The sequence below is a fragment of the Doryrhamphus excisus genome, linkage group LG22 (assembly GCF_037039965.1).
Source record: "Doryrhamphus excisus strain RoL-2023G ecotype Guam linkage group LG22, RoL_Dexc_Guam_v1.1, whole genome shotgun sequence".
Lineage (NCBI taxonomy): Eukaryota > Metazoa > Chordata > Actinopteri > Syngnathiformes > Syngnathidae > Doryrhamphus > Doryrhamphus excisus.
In genome coordinates this window covers 11,869,898-11,896,588 of record NC_136378.1, presented here as the reverse complement: position 1 = coordinate 11,896,588, position 26,691 = coordinate 11,869,898, and the positions used below count along the sequence as shown (strand labels likewise).

The 26,691-nt window shown below is 44.6% G+C and overlaps 1 protein-coding gene across 1 annotated transcript in view; it reads left to right on the top strand.

Moving 5' to 3' along the window:
* Positions 1-26,691, top strand: part of efnb1 (ephrin-B1) — a 63,213-nt gene that overhangs the window by 16,451 nt on the left and 20,071 nt on the right. Inside the window, exon 2 of the mRNA XM_058063106.2 lies at positions 10,231-10,508. Within this exon, the coding sequence (XP_057919089.2) occupies positions 10,231-10,508 (278 nt within the window). The remainder of the gene's footprint in view (positions 1-10,230; positions 10,509-26,691) is intronic.

Genomic DNA, 26,691 nt, shown 5'->3' with positions numbered 1-26,691 from the left:
CTTGTGTTTATGACTGCATTTCGTGCCTCGTGTGAGTTAATTTCGGTACAAGTTCAGACTTCTACTAAAATTGGACTTGGATCCCAGTCTAGGAACGGAACTCTTTCGTAACCCGAGGACCACCTGTATAATGTGCTGTACAATGCTCATGCGAGAACACGTGCATGACCCTGGCCGAGCACAGCACAAGTCCTGGGGTCATACACGCTCCTCATATAGCTCCGCATGACCAGGCCCGGCAGGCATGAGGAGGCCCAGGTCCAGGCATGCAAGGGAGCAGAGATGTGACGGTTTTATATACGCTTTATTGCACTCTTGCTGCTGTAGGCAAGTTAAGGTGAATATGTTCACACGGCATAAGAATAACACACATTTACAGTGGCTCCATCATAAGACTCGCGTGTTTGACATAATATGATCAAGAATCAGCAGCCTTGACACACAACAGTAGCTGGAGCTTTTGTAGCTTGTGGCCTGTTTTGTGCTGCCGAGCCTGACAAGCAGTCAAAGAGCGACTCTTACAAATTTCTGTGTGTATGTGTTCACCGAGGAGAAAAAGGAAGAAAAAGGGAATGAGAAATTATGCGGCGGATCGCAAACGTGTCGGCTTTGCGAGTGTGTGAAACCGAGGAGAGTTCATGAGGTGACATCTTGTCAGCTGTTTGACTTTCCCAGTTTCCCAGGGAAGCACTTTTAAGAAGAATGCTGACGGAAAAAGAAACACCAACAAGCCACAATTGAAATGCCAACAAAAAAAAACACCACTTTTTTGTCGTCCACTTGAATTATTGCCGTCGCTTGAGATTGGAGGCAAGGGAAACGTGTGAGTGACTGGGCTGTACTTGTAGCAGACACATATCAGTGAGCCGACTCCTCCAGCCATCCATCTCCCACTGCTCCTCACAATAGCCGGAATACATTAAAAATAGTCTTCGTCACAAGAGGGGGGGGGCGTACAAGATAAATATTGCCTCTTCCTCCCTCTCGCAGTTGTCTCTCACACTGACAGGAGAATAATGAAAGTATTTTGAACTTTGTTCTGTGCTATTTTACTTCTATCTTCAGCACAGCCAAACTGATTGATTTTGTGCAACTTGTCTTCCTTTTGTTGTTTAAAAGCAAACTTGCTTTGTCTTTAGTCTTCCCGACTGCCTCTGCTTTTATCATATTGACATTGTGACTGACTGTGCCATGTATGAAAGTAAATTATCACAGCATTGGGTATTTTTAAATGATGCACATTTCACAACTGCAGGTGAGGAGTCGCAGAATTATCTTTATTTAAACTAGCGTAACGACAAGGGTGGCCAGGCTAGGCCTATTTGTGGTGATGTACTCGTAGAAAGTCACTCAAAAAAGATAACTCGGCTTAGGCTAAACCGCTTGATTGTGTCAGCAGTGGGAATGTTTTAGAAGTCTCATTGTGCTTAGTCTTATTTGGGCTTAATTTACTAATGTACCCGCTTAAGCCGGCCCCAACAACCTGTCCCATCGTGTTATTGTTACTAAGAAGGGCCAGCTTATGTCAACGTCAACCTAAAATTTGACATCCAAGTTGGTCGTTTCTGTAAAAAAGCAGCAAAACGTGCACCCAGTAACTTCCTGTTCAATGAAAAATAAGCTTCAAAATAACCGCATTTCAGTACTGTACAAAACAACACTGTATAACGAGCAGGCAAACGCCACTGCCACCTATAGCTCAGCACTTCAATCACCGTTCAGGACCATGGACAATACTCCTATTGTTAAATTCATTCATTTTCTACCGCTTATCCTCACGAGGGTCGCGGGCGTGCTGGAGCCTATCCCAGCTGTCTTCAGGCAAGAGGCGGGGTACACCCTGGACTGGTGGCCAGCCAATCACAGGGCACATATAGACAAACAACCATTCACACTCGCATTCATACCTATGGACAATTTGGAGTCGCCAATTAACCTAGCATGTTTTTGGATTGTGGGATTGAACTCGAGTCTCCTAGCTGTGAGGTCTGCGTGCTAACCACTCAACCGCCGTGCAGCCCCCTCTTGTTAAAATATGATATAAAAAACTAGGGGGTCTGATCGATCGGTCACCGATTGGTATCGGTTGATATCAGTGGAAAAAGCATGGCATCGATATCGGCCGATACTTGCTTTAAAAGGCTGATCCCCTTCGCCGATCAGCTCTGCATTTTGTGCATATGAAAATAAATATAGCCTGTAGTACACTTAAACATTTACACTGCATGTGCGTGATCGGTATTGGTATCGGACGATTTCACTCATGTATTATCGGGATCGGTATCACCAGGATAAAATCCTGATGGGAACACCAAAAATCCTTTATTGGCTATTCTCCTAGTTTTTAGTTTGTCACATTTTTCGTTGTAGTTTCGATGTCGACAACCGCTTATGTTGTCATCAGTCATCCAGTCCAAACGGCGTCGAGATGGGAGGGTTTGGCTCTCGTAGGCGACGTGTTGGTATCACTCGGTTAGCTACGGCAGTGAACTGGCACAAACTCCTTTTGTGAGTCTCATTACGTAAAATTTCAACTTAGCTTGCCTCATCCTCTCTGAACTTGGCCTCATTATTCCGTGTAAAAGCTGAGACCCCATGCGTGTAAATCAGCCACGCTCAGATAGGAGGGCAATTGTTAAAAATTGAATTGAACCACGACTGCCTCTATGAAAGCCAAAGACAATTAAAATAGCTAACACGAAGCTGCGTGTGTGTTTTTATTAGTACAGTGATGTGCTGATGAGGTTGCATCATTAAAGGGATGGTTGCTGGGAGATGCTTTGCTTAGAACGAAGATAAAGGGAAGAGAAAATGGCTGCTGGTTAAAAATCTGTGCAGCCTGTGTAGGTTTAATCATGGTTATGATTCTTTTCCTCGCTACTTTCTTCCCTCAAGTGCGAGTGAAATTCAATCTTTTGGAGTGTGAGATGCTATTGTTGGTCTGGGAGGTCCTCCTTGTTCCCATCATGCTCTGCTGCTCTGCTCAGTGCTGATTACAACCTTACATGCACGTCCAGCTCTTGACTCAGGCTCTGAAGCTCTTGGTCCTTGGGGGTCCATCGCTCTGGGGCTGTCAAGCCTTCTGTAAAAGTTCCACACACACACACACACACACCAGCTCTGCCACATCTCGGGTGTCGGGCAGGCCAGCATAGAGCTGCTGAGACATGTACGGGCACACATATATCTACAAACACAGTCACACATTCAGTGGGTTCTAGCCAGGCGGGTTTTGGCAGCCACTGTAGACTGGGCCTGTGGAGAGATCTTTACGAAGCAAGCAGAGCCCATCTGTGGCTGCTCCTCAGGGATGGAAGGCAGCTGGCTGTGTGTGTGTGTGTGTGTGTGTGTGTGTGATGACCAAGCTTATGTGTGTGTGGGTCACAGAGGAACCCCAGAATGAGGCCAAACTTGGAAACTTGGGCTGAAACTGAACCAAACACTTGAACAGAGCTTCTTTATTCGGAAAGAATGAGCACAGACCTTAATTCCTTATGGTTACCTCCATAAAGGTCAAAGGTTGACTGCAAATCATTAAAAAATCTTCAAGAATGCTTTGTTTTCTGGGAAGGTTTTTCAATTTTTTCAATTTCAGTGTATAAAAATATAAGGGAAATATATCCTTATATGAATATATAAGTGTGTTACACTCAAATTGAACTAGATTTTTTGCATCTTTCCTGTGCTTTTCTAAAAGCAGTAATGCAAATAGCAGACATCTGTGCTTCATGCTATACCTGTCGAGCCAAAATAAACTTACAAGAAAGACAAAATCCGAAGTATCTTCTATTCACGCTCCGAAATTGATAACAGCTTGTTTGAAAATTGTGTTTTCATAATACCAAAGAGTGCCAAAATCTGCAAGACAGGTTTTTGTGCTTTGTAACTCAAAACTGTGTCGGTTTTAATGAGTCATTTAGAACAAATGGGAATAGTTACTCTGTAATAGTTAAAAAATGCAAGTATCGGAGGTCAAAGGTCTCCTCTCCTCATCGGGCTGATGGATGCTAAGCGGAGACGCGGTGACCGAGCGTCTGGGCCCCCTCTCGCTGTCACCGATACGGAGGATGACGTTCAATCACGACCGCATGCAGCCAGCGTTTAACTGGCCTGCTCTTAAAGAGGGACGGGCTCGGCTGGGAGGAAAAACCACGGCGGCCATGAGAAGAAACAGATTATACTCCTCGGACTTTCTAATGACTCCTGACACTCGTCTCGCTCAGCAGTCCTCTTCAGCCTGTTGGCGTGTAACCACGTCCACTTGTTTCCTCCTTGTGGCAAGGCCATCTGGGTGTCATCTTGTTAGCTCATTATGGCGCCATGCTAGCCCCCCCCCCCCATGTGACAGTGATGGAGAGTGAGCGTGTACAAGGCTTGTTTGGTGAACATGGGAGGTGTGTGTCGGGATGTGTGTGTGTGTGTGTGTGTGTGTTGGAACTTGTCTGTGTGCAACTGTTATGAGTCACGCCGAATGCGATTTGCTCTGCGTGCCAGCCTGTTGACTAACTCAAGTGTGTGTGTGTGTGTGTGTGTGTGTGTGTGTGTGTGTGAGGGTGTCTGCCTTCACACGTACAAAAGCATCTCTCTGCAGGGTGGAAAAGGATTTAGCATTTTTTCTTCCTTTTCAATTCATTTACGCCTTTCAGTCTCTGCGGCCATATTTTACCCATAATGCAGTTTTGGATAGCTTATAGTTCATCCAATTCTGCCGCTGAGTTGAGTCTACAATAGGGATCAACCCCCTCCCGCTCAGCTAAACAACTGCAAAGCCAGATGGGGTTTTGTTTTCTTTAATTTGAGGATGCTTGTATATGTGGCCTGCCCATGCACTCCCATGGAGGTGACTTGTTTACCGTGTTTAACGGGAGGAAATCAGCGTGTGTATACTCCAGGCTGCATGTTTATATGTGTCGTGCATGGGAACATCTTCCCCAGAACCGGCTTGACACAATCCAGTCATGGATTGCCCGGAAGCCTGACGACCAGCAGCGAGACGCCAGTGTTCGCTCCCGTTTCCTGTCAACTTCAGCATGCGTGTCCTTTTCCCTTAATGTGAAACGATCACCACGTGTCGACAACACTCGGCGCATCCGAAGCGCGGAGGCTGCGGTGTGAATGTCTCCATTGTCCGTGTGCGTACTTCTATCTTCACCGGATCTCTAAACAGTTTGAGGGTGAAACAGCCTCTACCAGCAGACAATTATTTGGCATTGATCGCGGAGAACAGGCCGAACCCTGCGTACTTCATGATTAAACGAAACGTAAACAGCCGCAGGCCCGCCAACCAGCCTTTAATCCGAGTGTCTGCACATTTATGTATTACACAGCACTCACGATACACTTTGCAGCACGGGGGTTTATGTTCTTTACAGACTGAATCATGTTTCATGATCTGCCGTAAAATAAACCCTAGTGTGATGCTCGGGTGTATTGATTGAAGCGACAGTAAACGTGGCGGCATGCAAGGTGTCATCAGTGATAATGTGCGGGGCGGGAGTCAGAAGCCACACTGATTTTCTGGATGATGTGAAAGAGAAATGATAATGGGGGAGGGAAGAGTTTCCCTGGCATGATAATTACCGCGCTGATAGGGAGGGGAATGGAGTACCTGTTGTGGTGTTGATTGCGAGTGTGTGTGTTTGTTTTCGCACTCTTGTGTTCATTTTAAAGGTCAAGCAGAACTCCTCAAGCCGCGTCGGAGAGGGAGTGATGTTTTTTTGTCTCCGCATCCGAGCTGCTGGCTGGTAACCTTCTGCATGTAGTTGCGGATAATGGATTTTAATTGATATGTCTGGCATATTCACGCTGCTGCTCAGGAGGAACAAATCAATTAGACGGCATTCTCCTCATACGGTTGGCTCGGCCTCTTCCCAGCCCAGTTCCTGTTTTTTGGGTCCGTCCATTCAAGCGTCCAAGGCTGCCTGCCAGTGTGGCGCTCGGGGCACAGGCCCGAGTTGACTGGACGGGGGCGGATGACGGGGGCGGAGGGATGGGGGCCGATTTGAGGCTCTGTGAGGGGTTCTAGGAGGGCCTCGGTGTAGGCGGTGTTTTTATATGAAAGTCGGCGAGGGCAGGGCGCATGAATAGGGGCGGCTTGGGAAGGTCCAGGATGCACCCCACGGTGCTTTTGTGTTCTCCCACATCCGTGTGTGCGTATGGGAAGGTGGGAGGGTGAAGCATATGTGAGATCATGTGCTCATATTCACCAGCGGAATGTCCAAAAATATGTGTATCGGGGGCTTTTTGGAGGCAGGGGGCCGCTCTTTTCCTTTGCTTGGTTGTTTTTTGTTCTCTGTAGTGTGCTGTTTGTGTAAGCCCTTTGCAGGATTGAGCGCACACTGCGGCCGTCCAGATGAAACAAAACCATCCTCGTCGGGTTGTTATGAAAATAATTCTCTCTATTTTGTTTGGTGCGAGCGGATCCACCTCATTTGACACGAGGGGATAAGGCCCGGCTCACATTTAGGGATTTTTTTTCCCACAAACCTCAGTTTGTATCTGCACGACTCTTCCTCTCTCCTTTCATCAACAGCTCTTAGAAAATCTCCAGACAACATGAATGAAAGATGCAATTCAACCTCCCTTTTCAACCCACTCTCCCTTTCGACCTCCTCAAAAGTACAATAATCTTCAGGGCCTCGTCCCCTCCTCTCTATTGCGTGGTTGTTTGTAGCAATGGAGTGCTGCTGATTAAGCCAGCAGAGAGACAAACGGGAGACAAAGTCACAGCCCCACCAGTTTAGTTTCACATCCTGGACGGGAGTTGGCCCGCAGCTTGCCAAGTGGAAGGCTTTTAAACTGGGCTAAACACTAATTGCTGCCCTATTTCTTTTATGTTGCTTCTTTCCCATCTGCGATGCTGCTTCCAGACCTCCACAGCAGCCAGAGCCTCATTATAGCAGACAGTTGACAAAGGCTGGGAAACAGAAGCAGGATAGCAATCTAACCGCCAACTAGGAGGCATGCTCGGAAAATTGAATCAATGACAGGGGGGGCCGGCTTGTGATTAAATCCTTCAGGGATATTAAGATACTCCGATTTTGGAAATCTTAATGATTCATCTAAATGGTCTTGGTTATCTTTGATAGGGGAACAAATGGTATGTAAAACTGAGAATTTGGGCGTGTATTTGAGAGCTGTGATTGAGATGTGGGGGGGGGGGGGGGGGCTTTTGAACAAGAACACTTACAAAAGCAATTTCCGCAAAAAGAATTAGAGAGCGCCGACTCGTCGAGTGAAACAATTCTAGGTCTAATTGTGATAGTCTTTCTATTCTCCTCTCTGCCTTCACACTTGTTTGTCTGGTATGTGTTTTTTGTGTGCCTATAGAAAGGGCAATTGAGGAGGGGGGGGGCAAAATGAGAAATGTTGAGGAGGTGAATGAAGAGTGAAAGATAAAGCAAGAGGGGTTGAGATTGTGTAAAAGAAATAGAAGAGGGCGTATGAGAGATAGAGGACCGGCGGGGAGGAGACGGGATGGTCAGCAACAAAGGCATGTTGCCATGGCAACATGTTTATGCCTCAATGATGCATCTTGTAGATCCAATTAGAGACTGATTGTGTCCATGTCTTCATAGACTCGTGCACGTGAGCCTGGGCATGCACACACACGCACACACACACACACACACACACACACCCTGAAAAGCGGGGTGTTGCTGGTGAAACGCAGCAAATTGTTCAAAGATGTCGGACAAAGGGTTCCCTGCGTTCTCTCTCTCACAGGCCCTTGAATTAGCGCGACCCCTCCCCTCGGTCTCATGAGCATCGGACAATAGCGCCTTACACTCTTCCGAGCTTGGACATGAACTTGCCCTCATGACATCATCAACAGCAACAAAAACACCCCCAAAAAGTTGAGGTTTGATGTCCGACCAATGTGCATTTATTTGGATCCTCGCACATTGAAGATTCATTGATGATTTATGGTCAAAATATATGTATTTTAATTCACCAGAAGTCAGTAACATTGATAAATATTTGATAATAGAGCTAAATGTGCATGGTTTAAAGGTCCTCAATGTTTACTTGTTTATGTGTTCATCAAGTGTTGAGATTTCCCACTTTGTTGCCAGTCCTTGAACGCACCATTGTTGTGTACTGTGACTCCAATTCAATGATACATGTATCATTCATTACCAATACATTTTATACTTTCAGTTTGTGCGAGGCATATTCCGGGCTTAAGCCTGACTTATATGGTAAATGAACAATGGCAATCGAAGAGAGAAGCGGCGGGTTCTCAAGCTGAATCGAGTGTATAATTGAAGAGCAGCCACTTTTATTGCAAATGTTGATCTGAAATCGGGGAAGCGTATCAACGTCAAGTGAGCATGAGGGTATGTGATTGGGCGGGGGGGTCAAGCCGTGTGTCCAAAATAGACATTTTTAGGGATGCATGATATATATATTTTCAAGCTAGCTTCCTGCTTCTCATGACCAATACCAATACAGATAACCAATAACTTATGAATATCGGATATAATATGTACTCTGCCTCGCTCCTGAAGTCAGCTGGGATAGGCTCCAGCGTCAATTGTGAGGATAAGCAGCATAAAAAATGTATTATATTGATTCTAGGATGATCTCAGGAGAAAAGGAGCGCTTGATTTGCATGATTTGGAGTGTTTTTGTTATTATATGCTATTTTCCGATGTTGTTGGATTGGTCTGATATCATAATTGCTCATGTGTGTTTGATATTTTCTGGACATTTCTATTTGGATCTCGATTGTATCTCATACTTGTGTTTTTTTCACCATCCGCTGGTGGTCCTGCAAAGTAACCCCGGCGAAGCGGAGATAAACTCTATCCTTTTATGTGATTGAAGGCACTTATTGAGTAATGTCCGTCTAAGAAAGATGCTCATGAATGGTGAAAGGCCTTAATCCCATCATGTTCATTTTCATGTGGGGGTCGGTCTAAAATCTGACTTTTTAAAAGATTGTTTCTTACAATGGCTGACATTCTGCCAGAAAAAGAGCAGGAGTCACCGCGATGCATTAACACGCTCGCTATTCTCTTTGAAAGTCGTCTCCCTGGGCCCGTCTGAAGTGTCAGTTATTTAGTGGTGAAATGATGTGGACTACGATGAAATAAGGGGGTGCAGATAAGGTGAGATAATGCTCTCACAGCGAGACGGCGAGGCCGCCGGCCCCTGATGTCTTGTTAAAATGTGAGGGATCACAAAGAACAACAAATGCATTGCACGCAGCTAAATCCTGCTTAAATCCGCTGGCATGGGCAGATCTCGCAGATAGGCCCGCTGCTGTGCTCACTGTCTGCGACCATCACACACACACACACACACACACACACACACACACACACACGTACATAAACACACCCGTGGTCAGTCCGGCTGTCTGGGTTAATGCTTGGCTAACTGGGACAGCAGAGCTGAACCATGTTGACATTTTAAGCCTCAAACAAGTCCAGAACAATGATTCAGCCCGTCTGACCCGCCCCCACTTCTTCTCATCAGACCGCAACCTCAGCCCATTTTGCTGAACAACTATCTCACATACACACACATGCTGACCCGCATAAACATACACACCACTGGCCAAATACACTGCCGGTCCTCGGTGCACCCCCCGCCCTCCGCCCCCACTCATCACACACTTACACGCATCCACACTCTCGCCTCCTGTCCTCAACCTTTTGTGAATAAAAGAGAATAGGAGCTGATCTGATTGAGTTGGCAGCGGCGAGCGAGGTGGAGCGGTACAGTAAGGCCAGATGGATTATCTTAATCCCCTAGCAGATGATCAGCCAGTGGGAAGATGAACCAGGAAGCCTGACCCCGTGCTCTGGTTGCCTCCACATGCTCGGACCTCTCATGTTAAATAGATTCCATGTTGACACACAGGCCTTATATATGTGGCGTTACAGTACACCGTATGTACTATATCCTGCCACACTCCGGACCTCGTCCTTTTTATGGCCGCCATTTTGTGTGTGGCCTTGTTTGCTTCCTTCAAACGTTTGGTATGCTTTGAATCCGACCCAAGTATGTGAAGGAACCGCTGAGGATTTGTGCACATTGAACATTGTCAAGCTGGAAGTCGCTGTGTTTTTGTAGGCCCAAATTAACAGCTCTGCCTAAAAGCCCAATGTCGCCGGACTTAAAACACATAAAAGCCTAAAGTATTAGGACCGTATAAACTGTTTTACAATTATACGGACGCTTTTCACTTAACAGTCTGTCTTTTTTTTGTGCACCTCACAGGTTTGTGGCTGGCAAAGGCCTGATTATCTACCCAGACATCGGGGACAAGCTGGATATCATCTGTCCCAGAGCGGACCAAGGCCGAGAGTACGAGTACTACAAGCTGTACTTGGTCAAGAAGGAGCAGGCGGAGACCTGCAGCACGGTCCTTGATCCGAACGTCCTGGTCAATTGCAATAAGCCGGAGAAGGACATCAAGTTCACCATCAAATTCCAGGAATTCAGCCCCAACTACATGGGTCTGGAATTCAAAAGGAACGTCAACTACTACATCACCTGTAAGTTTCCCATGAAAGATGATGTATTGTTGACATGCTTTAACATTCATTTAACCAGGGAAGCCTGACGGAACAAGTAATACACTCTGCTTCACACACTGTTGAACACTGACGTGTGTGGCCAGAGGCTCCTTAGTTAAACTGTCCTTTAGTGGTGACTGCAGCATCACCATGGCAACGGCCCAAAGTGATGTACTTGGCTAATGTTTAAGGTCAAAATGGACTTTTTCAGTGAGGGACTCATTTTGGAACTAATATGAGAAGATTGGCTTCAAAATCCCTTTCATAATGCTTACACTTAAATATGCAGATGGAGGAAACATTGCAGTATTTTAAAGGAAAACACGCATTCCAGCCTTAGCCAGTATTTTATTATTGGGTACATTATAACTCACCTGTAATAAAATTTATACAGAGTAATGAAATGCTACATTTATCTGCATTGCTATCATACAAACTCACAGGTTTAGACAAAGCGATCAACTGTTAAAACTAATGAATGGTTTTTAATATCGACCATCTCGTTCGTGTCTCAGCTGTACTTACCGGTGCAAGAAATGTCCAGTAATATTCTTTTACAACATAAACTGGATTATAGCGAGCACTTTATGGTGTAGAGCACCATGAACCACTTTCATTGTTGTATTCTTCATAAATAACGTTGATACAGATGTTCAGCACCCTCTGAAGTCCAAATTCATACCACAGCCAAATGAAACGGCACATATGTTTCGCTTTTGCAGTTCAATCGATATTTGGGAACTCAGCCTCAAAGTCAGAATGTAAGGATGCATGATGACGTTATCAAGCGGCTCCAGCGGCCACGTATCTTGTGGGGTTGGAAAATCATTTCTTTAAGTTTTATGACACCCAAATGTCTTGAGGGAACACTTTGGCATTAGTGCTTCTGCTCAAACTCTGATCTTTTCTTCTGGTTTACTATAGCATCACATCACGGGCAGTGGAGTATCAGTGTTGTATATGTTTTGGCACTGTAGCTTATGTTGTATGATAACACTGGCTAAATGTGCTGTATTGTGTAGATGAGGCGTTAAAGTTCATGTTTTTTTCATGTGTAGGAGTAGGTGGTACATGGCTTCAAGTCAAATGCCCAAAGGGGTACGTGACTGGGGAAGGTTTGTGGTAAAACCACTGGTCCATACGATACTATTCATTTATTTTTTACCACTTTTCCTCATGAGGGCCACGGGGGTGCTGGAGCCTATCCCGGCTGTCTTCAGGCGAGAGGCGGGGTACGCCAAGGACTAGTGGCCAGCCAATCACAGGGCACATATAGACAAACAACCATTCACACTCACATTCATACCTCAATTTGGAGTCTCTAATTAACCTAGCATGTTTTTAGAATGTGGGAGGAAACCGGAGTACCCGGAGAAAACCCACGCATGCACGGGGAGAACATGCAAACTCCACACAGAGATGGCCAAGGGTGGAATTGAACTCGGGTCTCCTAGCTGTGAGGCCTCGGTGCTAACCACTTGATCGTAGTGCAGCCTATACGATACTAGTATGTGTTAAATTTGGACTGGTAGATTTGGCACTACCTCACTCACAACACATTATAATGGGACTTTGCATCTCGTCATAACAACTCCGTACAGTAGATGGCATCGTAACGCATCGTAATGGATCTGTTCATCGATATATCATTTTAAAATTAGCACGCACTCACATAGAACCCAAGAAACCTTGTGGTTGATATCCATACTTTAAGCTACATTATATTACTATAGTCAACAATTTCACTGTACGATATACGTAAGTGTTTGTGTTTAAAGTAGTTTTACTTATTTGTGGTCATGCATCTTCATTGGATCCAAGGTAGCAACCTTATCAGTGGACACTTGGGCGTTCTGGGATATCTGTGCTGTGTAAAAGTGTCTTTGTAATACCGACTGGCGGAATGCTTGCCTGCGGTGTTTCAGACATGCAGGCTCCATCCCTGTGATGGTGCATCATTATTAGCCTCATATACTGTACGTCTCCCGCGTCAGCAATAATCAGCGCTTGTGTTTGTCTTTGTAGTGTGTTAATGTTGTTGTCCTTTGGAACAGGACATGCTTTCTTTATTTATTATGCCGCAGCCTGTGCATACACCGTGACGCTCTTCATCTATCATATATATAAAATGGCCATGCCAGCCGTGTGCTGCTATACAGTATGTGCTACTTCAATGCCCTCGAGACAGACGGTGAGAAGCCAACGTCGGTTTTCTAGTTTCCCTTGTACGGTGGAGTCTGCTGTGTTTGCTGACAATGTGGTCTAAATCAAAGGCCGAGCTTATCTGGGCCGATTAACGGTCAAACATGGTAGACGCTGTTTGAGATCAGAGGAAGATGCCGTGGGAGTGGACATTCCAAAGGCCGCCCCGCACTCTGACCCCGTGGGCTCCGTATGTGTTTTCCTTGATCAACTCCACCATGACGGAGGCTGAACAAGCAAGAGGAGGTGTGGGGTAAAGTAAGCAACAAATGGTGGTGTTTGTGTGGCTCTCCTCTGCCCTTGTGTCACCACAGGGGACGTCCACCGCTGGGTTCCGTGCATCCCAGGCAAGCTTTGGCAGGCGTGTGTGTGTGTGTGTGTGTGTGTGTGTGTGTGTGTGTGTGGGGGCTGGAAGTCGGAACCCTTGGACAAACGGTCACAGCAACACAGCAGGGGTCAGTAATGATAACCCTGCACTGATCTAAACTCCAGACCAGCTCCAGCCTGTGCCGTCCATCATCACCCCTCACCCGCCCCTACACACACACACACACACACACACACACACATGCATAACTAAACAAACTGACTGCATTTCATTGTGTTGTCTAAACATGGGATTTAGAATGAGATGTTTGTGTGGAAAATAGCTGTGCTGTGTTTAGAGGCTTGAAAGCTCCGAATGCCTCAGACTTAAGTCGGCAGGATTTTCAAGTAAAAGAATTATAATGAGCAAAAGACAGGAAGGATGTCATATAATGTACACACACACACACATTGGGTGCACCCAGTTTCCTTATTAAGCCACACAAGACGGATGCAGTATGATAAAGTATAGTTCTACCGCACCGTAAATGACACCCACCATAATACACATTGTTAAATGGACATTGTCACTTCAAACTGATCATTACCGCTTCTGTTTTTATTGCCTTTTTTGCCTTGAACTTGTAATCTTAAGAAAATAAAAGTCTAATTATAGTCCTGCAGTTCTCATTTTAAAGCAAAATATAAGGTCTCACGTTCCAAGCTAACAAATGACACCGGGAACACGGAGTGGAGGTAGGATTGCAAGGTTTATAGTGTGGCTTCCTTTGTATGCCCTATAAAGGTACAAAAAAAATCTCTTTAAATTTGGTGGGTGGGGCTTCTATTCAGACGCACTAAAAGTCCAGAATTTACAACATTTACATGAGTACATTGACACTTATTTGATAAAAGGATGACTTTGTTTTGCATTATTTTTTTACACTCTATGACTCTTTTTGCCTGCATATTTTTTTTTACATTTTCCCATTTTTATTTTTCTATTTATTTCTGCTAAGTGTGCCCTAATACTTTGCCCTAGTTTAATTAACAATGTAATTAAAAAAACATTTGGGACACGACAAGGGAAGCACACATTAAATATTGGTTTATGTGGATTAGGCGGAGGCATAATAAGCAATTAATCCATCTTTCTATTGTGTTTATTCTGTGAAAGCGATTGTTGATGTGGGGAGTTGCTGTTGATTGAGGCTGAAAGAGTGTATTTTGTGGTCTGGTCCAAGGAAGAACATGACGTCGGCTATGGGAAGTTGGGTTAGATCCAAGAGACTCCACATTGACACAACGCCTCGGGGCCGCATTATTCTGATCAATGCCACGCTGGCACTGAAACTGACATTCAGTATTCTATGTTAAAATTCATATCACCGTATGAATAGGTTTTTTATGAATATAAAAAGATAACAATAAGGGATTGTTCATTTAATAATAAATATATGAACCTAGCGTTTTTACACTTTTGTTAATGTAATCTATGTCATCTATATCCAAGTGTTACATCTATAAAGTACAATTCTTCCCACGGGACTGCAATTTCTTTGCAGCAGTGGTGGATTGACGTAATGACGCAATAGTCAAATTTACATATGACACATTTGCAAAAAGTGAGTGCTTTTAGATGGGGGAGGGGGCCACAGCAGTGCTGTCTTGTCACAGTTGCCAAAAGTCACTTCACTTTTTGGGAAAAAAAGTTGTCAACACTGATCCCTCCTACTACATTGTCTTACTCTCTGACTGACCAGGTGTGTTATAATGTGTTTATGAGTGAGGGTGAACGGGATATATGGGAAACATTAATGTTTTAAGCCCACTGAATATATATTTCAGAATATATATTCCTGATTTGAGCTTCTTAAATGTGAATATTTTTAAATTCTGTAGTCATCCATGAAAGCACTCCTGTTATGTTTGCGTTTTAGCCACAACCTATCGGCTTTGACTCTGTTTCGGATGTGTTGAGGACCAAATGGCTGCGGTTCCCCAGGCTGTGACTGTGTGTTCTATATAAGGCCGAGGCCACGAGGCAGTAAACAGAAGCAGTCAGTCCTCATGCCTCCTCTAGTCCTCTCCCTTGATTCCTTGTGTAGTCGGCAGGGTAAGCCTGATCCTTCCTGACAGCTGTCACTCTCCATCTCGGTGCGCCGCCGCGGACCCTGACATTCGCAGACTTCCACCCTGGAAAAACTGTCGCAAAGGGGGGGTGACATGCTCCCACAACCTCAGAGGACTTCCCGCTGACGGCTCGCAGCAAACAGCAAGGATGTTTTTTTGTGTTGTCACTCCGGGTTTTGTCGCTAAATCCTGGGAAAGTAACTCAACTACTAGCTAGGGACAGATAATCTTTGCCTAAGGATGAACATGCCATGGACGTTTCTATTTAGAATTATGATTTGTTCTGTCTACGACATCGGCATGGCTGCTGGAGCCGGCTTTAGACACAGGAAAACATTTGACAGCTGTATTTGACACAGTGGGATGATCTCACACCTGACAGGATTAAGGTTAGAAGCCATGTTGCATGTCACCAACAGTTATTTCTTGGTGCCGGCTATTTTTCAGTATTTATTTTTGCTTAACAACCTACACACACACTCTTGCCATGCCTTCCCCGGCCCCCACTTGGATCACATACACCCTACACAATCTTATTTTACAAACTGGCCTGCCATTGGGAGAGTTGAAGGTCGAGTTTGAAAATCCCTGGCCGGGGTTACGGCAGATCACCAGATCCCCCCTTACCCTACATTTGCAGGGACGTAAACACAACAACACGCCGTCTGTGCACATGCATGCGCGCGTGACGCCACCTCGCATTCGCTCTTATACAATACGTCAAGTCTCAGAGCGATCCGGTGTACTGCAATAAAAGTCATTTGTTCTTAAAAAATGTTAAATGTCATCTTTTAGAGTTAACATAAAATTACCATAATCAAATCACAGCCCCCCATTCAGAAGACTCGCGTTTGTCAGCTGCGCTCTTGAGAAGACAAAGGCATTTTGAATGTCAGATTATAGAGATGCAAATGACTCACACGTTTTCCAACTTGCAATTAAACGGCTTTTTAACATCTGGTAACCTCCCTCAGTAAAATCACGCAAAGATTTGAATTACAGGAAAGAGACTCTGCAGCACATTTTGTTTTTGTCGAAATGGTCGAGGCTCACGCATGCTTTTTATCAATGCCGAACAAAGGACGCATTGTGTTATTGCACATTTATCAGATAGTCGACATTTAAAATCACTCACAGCTTTCCTTACTTCTGAAAGCCTGCAGGATGCCGTCAACGTTACAGTTAACTTGGAATGGTGCGCCCTACTTCCTGGAAACCATGTTGTTTTGGGGTTAAATGATCAAGTTGTAATTTTATAATTGAATTGTTCTGATGGAAATCAAAGTTGCACATTGTCTTGGCGTTACTGTCATTGATGTTACCGATTAGAGTTCTCAGCAGCTAATCAGTAATACTTAACGGATTTCCTTTTCAAAGTAAACCCCGCTAACAGCTCAGGTTAGCCCCGGTGGAGCAGCACGGCCTTGGATAAGGAGATTTAACCCCCCCCCCGTCTGAGTGTTTATGGAGCTGCTGGTGTAATATGCGACTTTCTGCTTGCTTTGCAAATCTATCCAGGCTGCCTCTGCTACTTCTCTTTTGGATATTTCATTCCTTGGGGGTTAGCAGGCATGGCGTTATTGCCTTTCGTTTATTAGAGAGGGGTTTGTTTAGAGTGGGGTTGGGGGGGGGGGGTACACGGAGACTTTGTTGGAAAGGGAGGGCTGCTCACGTGGCTTTACAAGTGAATGGTCGTCATTGGTTACGACAGAACCTTTCTCTCCTAGATGATATATTCATGTATTCATCTCAATTAGTCAGCTTCGTGCATCACCTAACACCCCCCCCCACACCCACACACACACTTACCTTATTAGAATATTTTACCCCCCTCCTTGGTGTCTCTCCTTCCTCTAATCATCCCACCCGCCATTATTCAGTCTTTAAAGTCTCTAAATATGTTTGTGTGCCTGGCTAAGATGAGGGTTGGCTATCGTTTACAAATGATCCAATATTGGCACCATATCGGTTCCGAACCGGTACATCCAAAAGTTGTTAAAACTAATTTTTGTTGAAAAGATTCATAACTTTAATACATCAACAATGTCAAATAACGTAAGCAATAAATTCACCAATATAAAATAAAGTGATAATATTAATGTGATAATAATAATAATTGACCGTAATTAAAGTATTAAAATTATTAATTATGGCAATGATAGCCTGCCCTCACGATGGTGATTGCTAGTGAATTGAGCAAATGGTATTCGTCAATGCACCTGGCTGTGATTGGTGGATATTGAGGAAGTGTTTGTGTGTGTGTGTGTGTGTGTGTGTGTGTGGAGAGTGACAGAGACCATCACTGAGGCAACAGTAGTTACTATATTTTTCAAATACTGATGTTTTTTTAAATAAAAAACAAATCCTGTCCTTTCAACAACTTAAATTGTACTTTGCATAACAGGAGAAATATTTTTTATAGTTCAAATCAAATGAATATTGGGTATTTATGATCAAAAGTAGTTTTCAGAGTATAAAAATAGAGTAATATTAGATTTGTGCTATAGGTATCAGTAATTTAATGTCCAACACATGTTGATCACTTCAGTTTTATGCTGGTGGGAGGTGGGGGGGTTGCACATGCGTCTATTTCAAGTATTAATTAATATTGATACTTCTACCACTATCCATATTTTTTTGTTTTCACGTACAGCTCCATTTGATTTTCCAACCTCTCTCACGGTGTTCCTTTTCTCAATAGTTGAAACTAAGCTTCTTGGTTTCATTTATTTCCATCCGCAATGTCAAAGCCATCTTAGTGCTTTTAAAACCTCAAAATAGCTGCAGGCAAAAAGAGAGGAGACATTTTAAGACTGCTGGAAAGATTAATGTTCGGGAAGAGCAAATGTAACAGATGAGCGTCATTGTCCTGATGCTGAAATGTTGCGGTGTGTTTCTGGATAAGAAGAAATCAGCACAAGATAAAGTAATGGCGGCTTATAGTCCTTTTTAACACATGCAAATGCATATTTCCTCTTCCAGTCTGGGGTTGTTTGCGCTGTGCTTTGCCAACAAGACATATTCTTTCTTCTTGGGCCAATGGCTAAGCTGAAATCACAGCCCTCCGTCAGATGGGCCTCACTACCCCCCCCCCCTCCTCCTCCAAGCGGCGAAAGAACAGCGGTTTCTGTTTTCCAAGGCGCACTCTGAAATGACTTTGTTTTCCAACAGCCGCTCAGTTGCACCCTCAGACGGCTCCTGCCAAGAAGATCTCCTGCTGGAGCTGCTGGAACCTGAGCTTGTTTGCACAATCTCATCGGAGAAATATGGATGTATAATTATGGAGGTTATTAGTTTTAATGTCTTATCCGTTCTAAGGGAAACCGCTACGTGCTCTGTAGGCTGGTAGACAAGGGGTGGTGTGAACATTTCTCCAGAAAGCCAATTTTGTGGGGGGGGGGGGGGAGAAAAGAATCTCGCTGATGAAATTGAATCTGCTCCGAGCAAAGCAAACAAACATGAATCATAAGGCGGTGATAGAGATTGCTGTGGTTGTCCAGCGGATAAATAGGGAGTATAAATACTGCTCTGCAGGCCAGGACCGAGCCCGTTTCTGTGAATTCAGCTCAGTGGCAAAATGTCCATGTTCCATTCCAGCGTGACCGCAGGGACACAAATGCAGCAACAGGAGCAGACGAACGTGAGCATGCAAACACGAGAATAAATAGCCTCAAAGCCACATAAGCAAATTCAAATCTCGTTACTTAGAAAGTCTCCGACATATGCAAATAGACTGCACACGTATGTACATCACGTGTGGCTAAGACCAGATCCTTTGGGGCTGACTTTGGGTGTGAATGCTGGTGACCACAGTTAGTCGACGCTGATGGATGGATGCTGAAAATAAAGTGTCATCAAATAAGTATGTGCTATAAGTCAGCCTCTCACATGATGGTTTGATTAACATCCAAACCCGCAGCTCTTATTTCTTCCTTTCACTCCTTCTCTTCCTTCCCCCCCCCCCCCCAAACGTAATCGTTCTCCACTCTCTCTCCTGCCTTAGATCCTCCCCACCTCTCCTCTCCTGCCGCACACTGACAGATCCTTCAGGAAATTGTTTCAAATCTGCCAGACATTTTTGTGATGTAGCTGTTTATTTGTGCTGGGTGGTTGGGGGGGGTGCTCGGGGTCTCGCTGGGCCTCCAACTCCCTCCCTTCTGTGTTGGACTAGAGGTTAAGCTCCCAAACTCTAACTGCCCTGTGCCAAAAAACGCTGATCCTCCAACAGCACGGCTTTACCGTGTAACCGATACCGGGGATGAGGAGAGAGGAGCACCAGGGAGGACGTAATCAGTGTGTGTTTGTGTGTGTTTGTGTGTGTTTGTGTGTGTTTGTGTGTGTTTGTGTGTGTTTGTGCAGCAGCTACTGGCTTTGTGTGTATTAGGATGCAATCAGCAGCATTTTCTCTGTGCTCTGCTGGGCTCTCTGATTGGGCTTTTGTCAAATAACAAGCCGAGGGAAGAAAAGTATTTTTCTTTTGCTTCCTGTGTTGCTGCCTGGCCTCGGAGCCTCGCTGTAGTTTGGGAACTGCGGCCCCAACATTATAAATACCTCACAAGTACTGCATATCTATTGTGTATTACTGATGGGCCGCGGGTTATAAAACTTGCAAAGGGCGTTGCAAAGAAGGGAGAGACAACATTTTTGGATAAAGGGGTTAGGCCTCATTTGCATTCTCCTCCCAGATCACGCTGTAACAGCACACAGAATCCATGACCCCTTGAGCATTCATTAGAATTCATTAGAGTTCACCGCCAGGGTGATGGCTTTCCTTTTCTTTGGCGCACTACTGCTTGGGATCAATAACGAAGTGCAAAAAGTTAACTGTGATGTTAACACACGGCTAAATTCCGTTTTTATTCAACTTCCGAGTGCGTCGTAAACGAGGACCACTTGTTTACTGCGGCATTACATTCTGGCCTCTTATGTCGGCTTTGTTCAGCCTCCTGCAAGTTAGCAGATACATGAGCGTCCCCCGGGGTTTCGGCACAAAGGTTGACACAAGCGTGTGCACAGTGACAGGGACACGTGCACGCCCCCACACCTGTGCAGTTCTCTTTGTTCTGCCTCTTGTAGTTTTACGTTTAGCGGTGCAGACTATGGGTGATCCTTCTAGTGCTGTCAGTACCAGTCGGTTTCATTGGATTTTATTTTTAAAACACCAAGTGAGAATAGCAATTATCTCTCATCATATAGAGCAGGTTTAGGTGCACCTCATATAATTAAAAAGACCCAGCAAATCCCCCTTGAGTGAGCACTGTGTGAAGGAAAAACTCCCCAGAACATGACAAAAGCGCCTGTCAGAATCAAACTCAGGGTGGAGGTAATGAGGCAAATATTTACTTAGTTTCCGCCTTTCAAATATTACCAATTCCATTTTTGTCGTTGTAAATAAAGTATATGTTAATATACAGTGAAGGCATCCAACAAGAATAGATTGATATTGACAACAAGTCTATCTCACATCGCGGCAGTAGCTTAGAATACACTCTGTCTTGGGGCACCCCACTTAATCAATCAATTAATTCATCAATCAGGGGTTGGACCATCAACTTCCTGTGTCTTCTTCTGGCTCTCTGGAGGTGTCAAAGTGCTTGAACGCTAACATCCACACGGTTAAACTCCCTGGGTTAGCTTGGCACGGCCCTATAGGCTTGTTGTTTACTTGTTTGTGTTCCATCCTTGACGTGTGTTGTTATGCCGAGGATGGCCCGGCTCGGTTGTCATAATTCTCCTCCAGAGGCCAGCCTGAAAAGGTCAGTGGCGATGAAACATCCCTCTTCTCGGTGCATGAATGGGTGCAGTGTGGGAGCTGTGCACACTGATGATTCACACACACACACACACACAGACACACACACACACTAACATCCAAACACATTTGCATAAATGCACACACAAGTGCATTTTTTTAAAACATGCATAAACACTTGTGGTGAGTATGGATGTTTTGTCCTCATCTCTTTGTTAATGTGTTCTATCTCCTCAGTTCTTGTTTCATTCAAGGGGGGGGGGGGGGCATGGAGGTTTGCTCACAGATGAGCTCCTTAGCGCGATAGATTTTTGGAGCCTTGCGGCCTTTGACACGTCGCTAGTATCTCCCATCACATTCTGATCCATCCCAGTGCTGCTTTTATCAGCGGAATTGGCTGATTTGTGGCTCACGGACCTTTTAGATTGGAGGAGGGCGACTCGTTTCTGGAGTTCAGAGTCCCAAACTGTTTTTTTTAATGACAACAAAGGTAGAAAGAGACAAAGAGGATCAGTTTTATCATCTGGTGGGATTTACTGAGTGAACCAGCGTTCACCTCATGTGATTATCAGTGCAAATGAGGCACAAAGAGCAAAACTCCAGTTAGCCTCCTGCTGGGAACGAGCTCACCAGGAGACCCTTTGTCTGCATATATCTGCTGATTACATAAGTAGACAATAGAGCTGCTAACTACTAATCTGCATGATTTGGCAGAACACTACAATAAGGGTAATAATGGGTCTGATCCAAATGGACTACGTTTGCTTGGGGTGGCGGAGACCACCAGAGAGACGGGTCCATCTGCCAGAGGACTCTGGTCCTGAGTGAGGAGTGTGAATGCTTCTCGGCTTCTCCTGGCAGCGCTTCCGGCTTTCCAGCATGCTTTGCGGCACTTGTTTTGTTAAAACCTGATCAAGTTTAGAGTTTATAGAGCATATTTGTTGTTTATTACTCCTCATAGTCTTAGTCGTTGACCTTTGTGTGTTTACTTCCTGTACCGTGTTCTTTCAGTGTAGGTTAAATAAAAGGCAAATAAAGTAAAGAAACAAAAAAGTGTTTTTATTTTTATTGATTGATTTTGGTTTGATCCAGTAGCTCTGAAGTTGGTAACCCATAACAAGATGGTGTTTCGAGCGTACGGTACGGGATCATGGCTACCAAGATTGAAGTGCAAACGGAACGCTTGTTGTGTTGCAGTTACAGATTTGTTTGTTTTGATAAACGTTTCCACAATGAAAGCGCCATTCTCACCCGTCCAATTCATGGCAGCAACTGAAAAAGAAACGAAAAACAACGGCATTATAAAGAAACAAAGCAAAATGGCATTATATGACATTATAGTTCAAAAATAGTAAAGTTAGCAAAATAGTAAAGTATCTTTACTTTATTTGCCTTTTATTTAACCTACAAATGTGTCAGATCATTTTGCATGACCTTGTATATATAACATGAACATAAACATACACACCACTGGTTCGAAGTGAATAAAGGCACCTATGAGGACAAATATATGATACGTATATACGTCTCCTCAAATGGTGGAGAAGTACGTAATAGTTGATCATACGACACATGCCAGAGTGGACACAGTTGAGATGTTAGCGTCATGCCATAAGCGCCTGTAATGAAAGGGTGTCATAAGGAAAATAAGGGTTTTCCATTGGACAGGAAGTCATTATAAAAGACGAAGGCTTGGATTTATTCACGCTGCAATAAGAACCTGTCGCCTGCAGCCTGTCATCTCATCCTCCTCCCACTGATCTGCACCCTAAAAAAGCCGATAAACATCTGTATCACCGTATAAATCAGTAATTCCTCACTGAGCACGTTGTCCCAATTATCTGAAGCGTCTCCAGTGTCCTAGAAGGAATAGTTAAATTCCACAGCACCTTTCTTTTTCTTATTACTTAAGACCTGAGCTGAGTGCTTTCACCTTCTTAAAGTCAGATAATCAGAAGAGGAAAAATCATTCTTTGGTGTAACTGCAGACTCATAATATGTGGCGAGGGGTCATTTTGGATTTATTTTACCGTGGCTTCTAATATCGCCACGTAAAAAAGGAGCACAGCGTTTTAGCGCCTTCATAATGAAAGGACGGCATATGTTGAGCTCTTGACGGTATGTCCCTTTTGTTCCTTCATTCATTCATTTTCTACCGCTCATCCTTACGAGGGTCGCGGGGTTGCCTATCTCAGCTGTCTTTGGGTGAGAGGCGCCAGCCAATCACAGGGCACATATAGACAAACAACCATTCACACTCACATTCATACCTATGGACAATTTGGAGTCACCAATTAATGGGTAGAACATGCAAACTCCGCACAGAGATGGCCTAGGGTGGAATTGAACTCGGGTCTCCTCGCTGTGAGGCCTGCGTGCTAACCACTCCCTCACCGTGCCGCCATGTCCCTTTCATTCAGCCAGTAAAAAGAGCAAGACATGGACTGTGTGAAGGGACTGCATCCCGTTCCGGACTTAGAAGTCCTCAGTAATCCCACGTGTTGCATTTGCTGCATCGAGGTTTTCCGTTTTAATTGTTTTGGAAATAAATACTGGAGTCGCTACTGCAGTCTCTTAGTTTTCCCTCTGTGATACTTTCTTCTGGCTCTCATCTTTCTCCCCACAAGTATATTTTTATGGTTAGGAGAGAATAAAAATATAATTATATGTTAGTTTAACAGTTTTTGCCACTTTCTTTGAAGCACGACACTTTGGGAAGTTATCAGATGTTCTGGTTACGGCGCCAGTGGTGATGGCAAGCCGGTGATGCTACTGTCTGCATATGGAAGTCGGCAGGAGTGGATGTCAAACGTTTCCACGCTTCTTTTCTATCTAAAGTGAAACTGAACTTCCCTGAGCCTGAGAACTTAAAATGAAAGAGCGTTTAGACTTTGTTTGCTGCACATACAAGCGCACAAATAAACCCAGTGCACACACTAGTTGAGAGCGAGATAAACACTAACTCGGCAACTCCCGCATGAACAATATTAACCTTTTGGTCTCGAGTGAGTGTGTGTGCGTGTGCGTGTGTGTGTGTGTGTGTGTGTGTAGATCAACATGCTTCTTAGCGTCGGCTCCAACCAATTGGAAGGTAAAATGACATTTTTTTCCTCTCTCTCTCTGTGACCCACTTTTTGCTCTGCTTATTTCTCCGAACACGCAACATTTCTACCACCATTAGCGAAACCATGTCCCCGTCTGAGAGGGGGGGAGTTAACAGGCAAGTGTGTGCACTGGCTGTTATTTTTGTTTGTGTGTGTGCTGCACTCGGGGTGCGTTTGTTCACCTGCTCTTTTTGTGTATTCAAGACCTGTGTCATATAATATACATATATATATATACACACAAGTCCTAGTAATGGCAACATTGAAACAAAAAGTTACAATCACAATTTAAAGCATAATAGGGATGGGCATGATAACTGACTCATCGGTTCACTGATTGGGCGGAATTGTTGATTAATCGTGTCTTGAAGCAGTGGAGGGAGTGCAGTTTGCGTCCTCAAGGAGAACAACGTGATGTTGACTATGGTGGGAGGCTGAGCGACAACAACAACAATAAAAACTCTCTGCTACGGCTGAAATCCGATTCTGATCAATACAGGGAGATTTTACAGTTGACGTACGAATTATACGGTGGAAGCTCGCTTTTTGAATGGTTTAGTTTCTGGATGATTCAGTTTTCAACTGAAATTTACGTCGTCTGGGTTATTGTGCAAAATTTGCTTATAGCAAACCGTTGTCTTTTACCCTTCGGCATATTGAATCTTTCCCAGCATTCGGTGCCAACATCACATTTTGAGATACTTAGTTTACATAATACTTCGGTATCCTGAAAGTTTAAAGTTCTCGAATGTCAAAACTAAGAACCTCAGACGTTGGTGACTCGGTCTACATGAGTCCAACTGTATTGGTTTTGTGTCTTTAATACAAACATGCCTCAACTCAGAACCGGATCAGCTACGTCTTCCATCTATGACGTTCTCAAATGATTAAAAAACTGGCGAAGAAGTTGCGTATAATATTTCTCCATGAAGTGTTCACTTATTATCCTGCGAGTGCATTACATGACTTACATGTATCAAATTCTCCAATTGTACAAAATCTTTTGAAAAGACACGAGTGCAGAAAGAATAAGCAGTGGGAGTGAATACAGATAGTGTTTCTCCACAAAATGCCACCGGCAATTACAGGCCAGACATGCATATTACAGTCATTATTGCAGGTCTGTGTGAATACAAATCGATTTAACAGTGCTGTTTGCCGTCTTTTTGGTTTTTATGAACGTGTTTAACTTGTAATATGCTAAATATGAATCTAAATGTTTTCCGGCAGCCATTTTTTCATGGTTTCGCCCGATGTGACACATAATGTTCATTAACTGCTGAGGTTTTTTGCAGCTGGAGCTCAGTAAAACCGAAAGTGCCATTACAGACAATTAGCGACTCTGTCATTAGGGAGGCTTGTGTGGGCTCATGCCAATAGATCATATTATTTCTGAAATAGCTGGTAAAGGTGAATTGCAAAATGTTCCGTGCCACACCACCATGATGGGCTTACATTTTACATTCAGGGTGATTAGGGTATTAATGGTGAATATTCCAGCAGCTGTCGTTCTCCTACCTTTTTAATATTATGCAAAAGCATTACAGCCTCCTGCAGGATTTTCCATTTTATTGTGCCAATCGACCACAATCAGAATTCCACCATCTTCACTCCCCTCGGTGCATTCCTGTCAGATTATAGGGGTATCAGCTCAGAGGCATGCATGCACATTTTGAACAGGTCTCATATTGTGTGTGAAGGGAGCAGGCAAGCGGGGGAAGCTTTGGGATGTGATGTGCTCTAAGATGAGTGTGTCCACATCTGTCATATTGGAGTGTGCTCAGTCTGCTCCTGTTTGAGACAGATGACTTATTCTGCTCCCTGGGGTGCTCCTCTTATTCTGCATTCTTCATCCCCCGCTGATCCGCCAGGTGACCTGTGCCGTGCGCACATATTTCAGTCTTCTGTAGCCACGCGGGTGAAAAACTCCAAATGTCACATTTTCCATGCCCTCGTGCTCAGACATGCAGGACAATGGCGTCTTCAGGTGTGTCCGTGACGCCGGCGCTTTGTGCTGTGAATGAGAGCGAGGGGGCTTTTGCGGCGTGCTGAGTGGGGAAATGGAGAGTGGAGAGTGCAATGGTGCTAAAGCTCTTCCCTGCTGGATTCAGCACAAGGTGACACAAAGACACCCGCAGCTAAATGATGCAGAGTCTCACTGTCTGCAGGCTGAGTCCTGTATGTCACACACACACACACACACACACACACACACACACACACACACACACACTCACACACTCACAGAATGACACTTTGGAGGTGCTGACAGCTCCTCTGCGGAGGTTAAAAAGCTTTTGTAGGCAATCTAGAAGCACCAAGTTGATGGGGCGGGTCCTGGAAGTCCTTACTGACAATACACATGAACACACGCAACCATTACTAAGAAATATATTTATAGAAAATGTGTTCATGCATAATGTGAACAGCCCAGCCCGAGCATATTACTAATAAATATAGGAATGCACAAATACACACACTGTGGCACACAACTTGGGGAAGGGAGCAAGGAAATTGGTGAGTGTGAGAGAATCAAGCTGGCAGCCCCCGCCCCCCGCCCCCCCCCGCCCCCCGCCCCCCCCCACACACACACTATCAACCCTGCACGTATGCTCCCTCTGCCTCACAGAGAGAGAGCTCACCTCCCACTTCGTTTTCGTTCCAA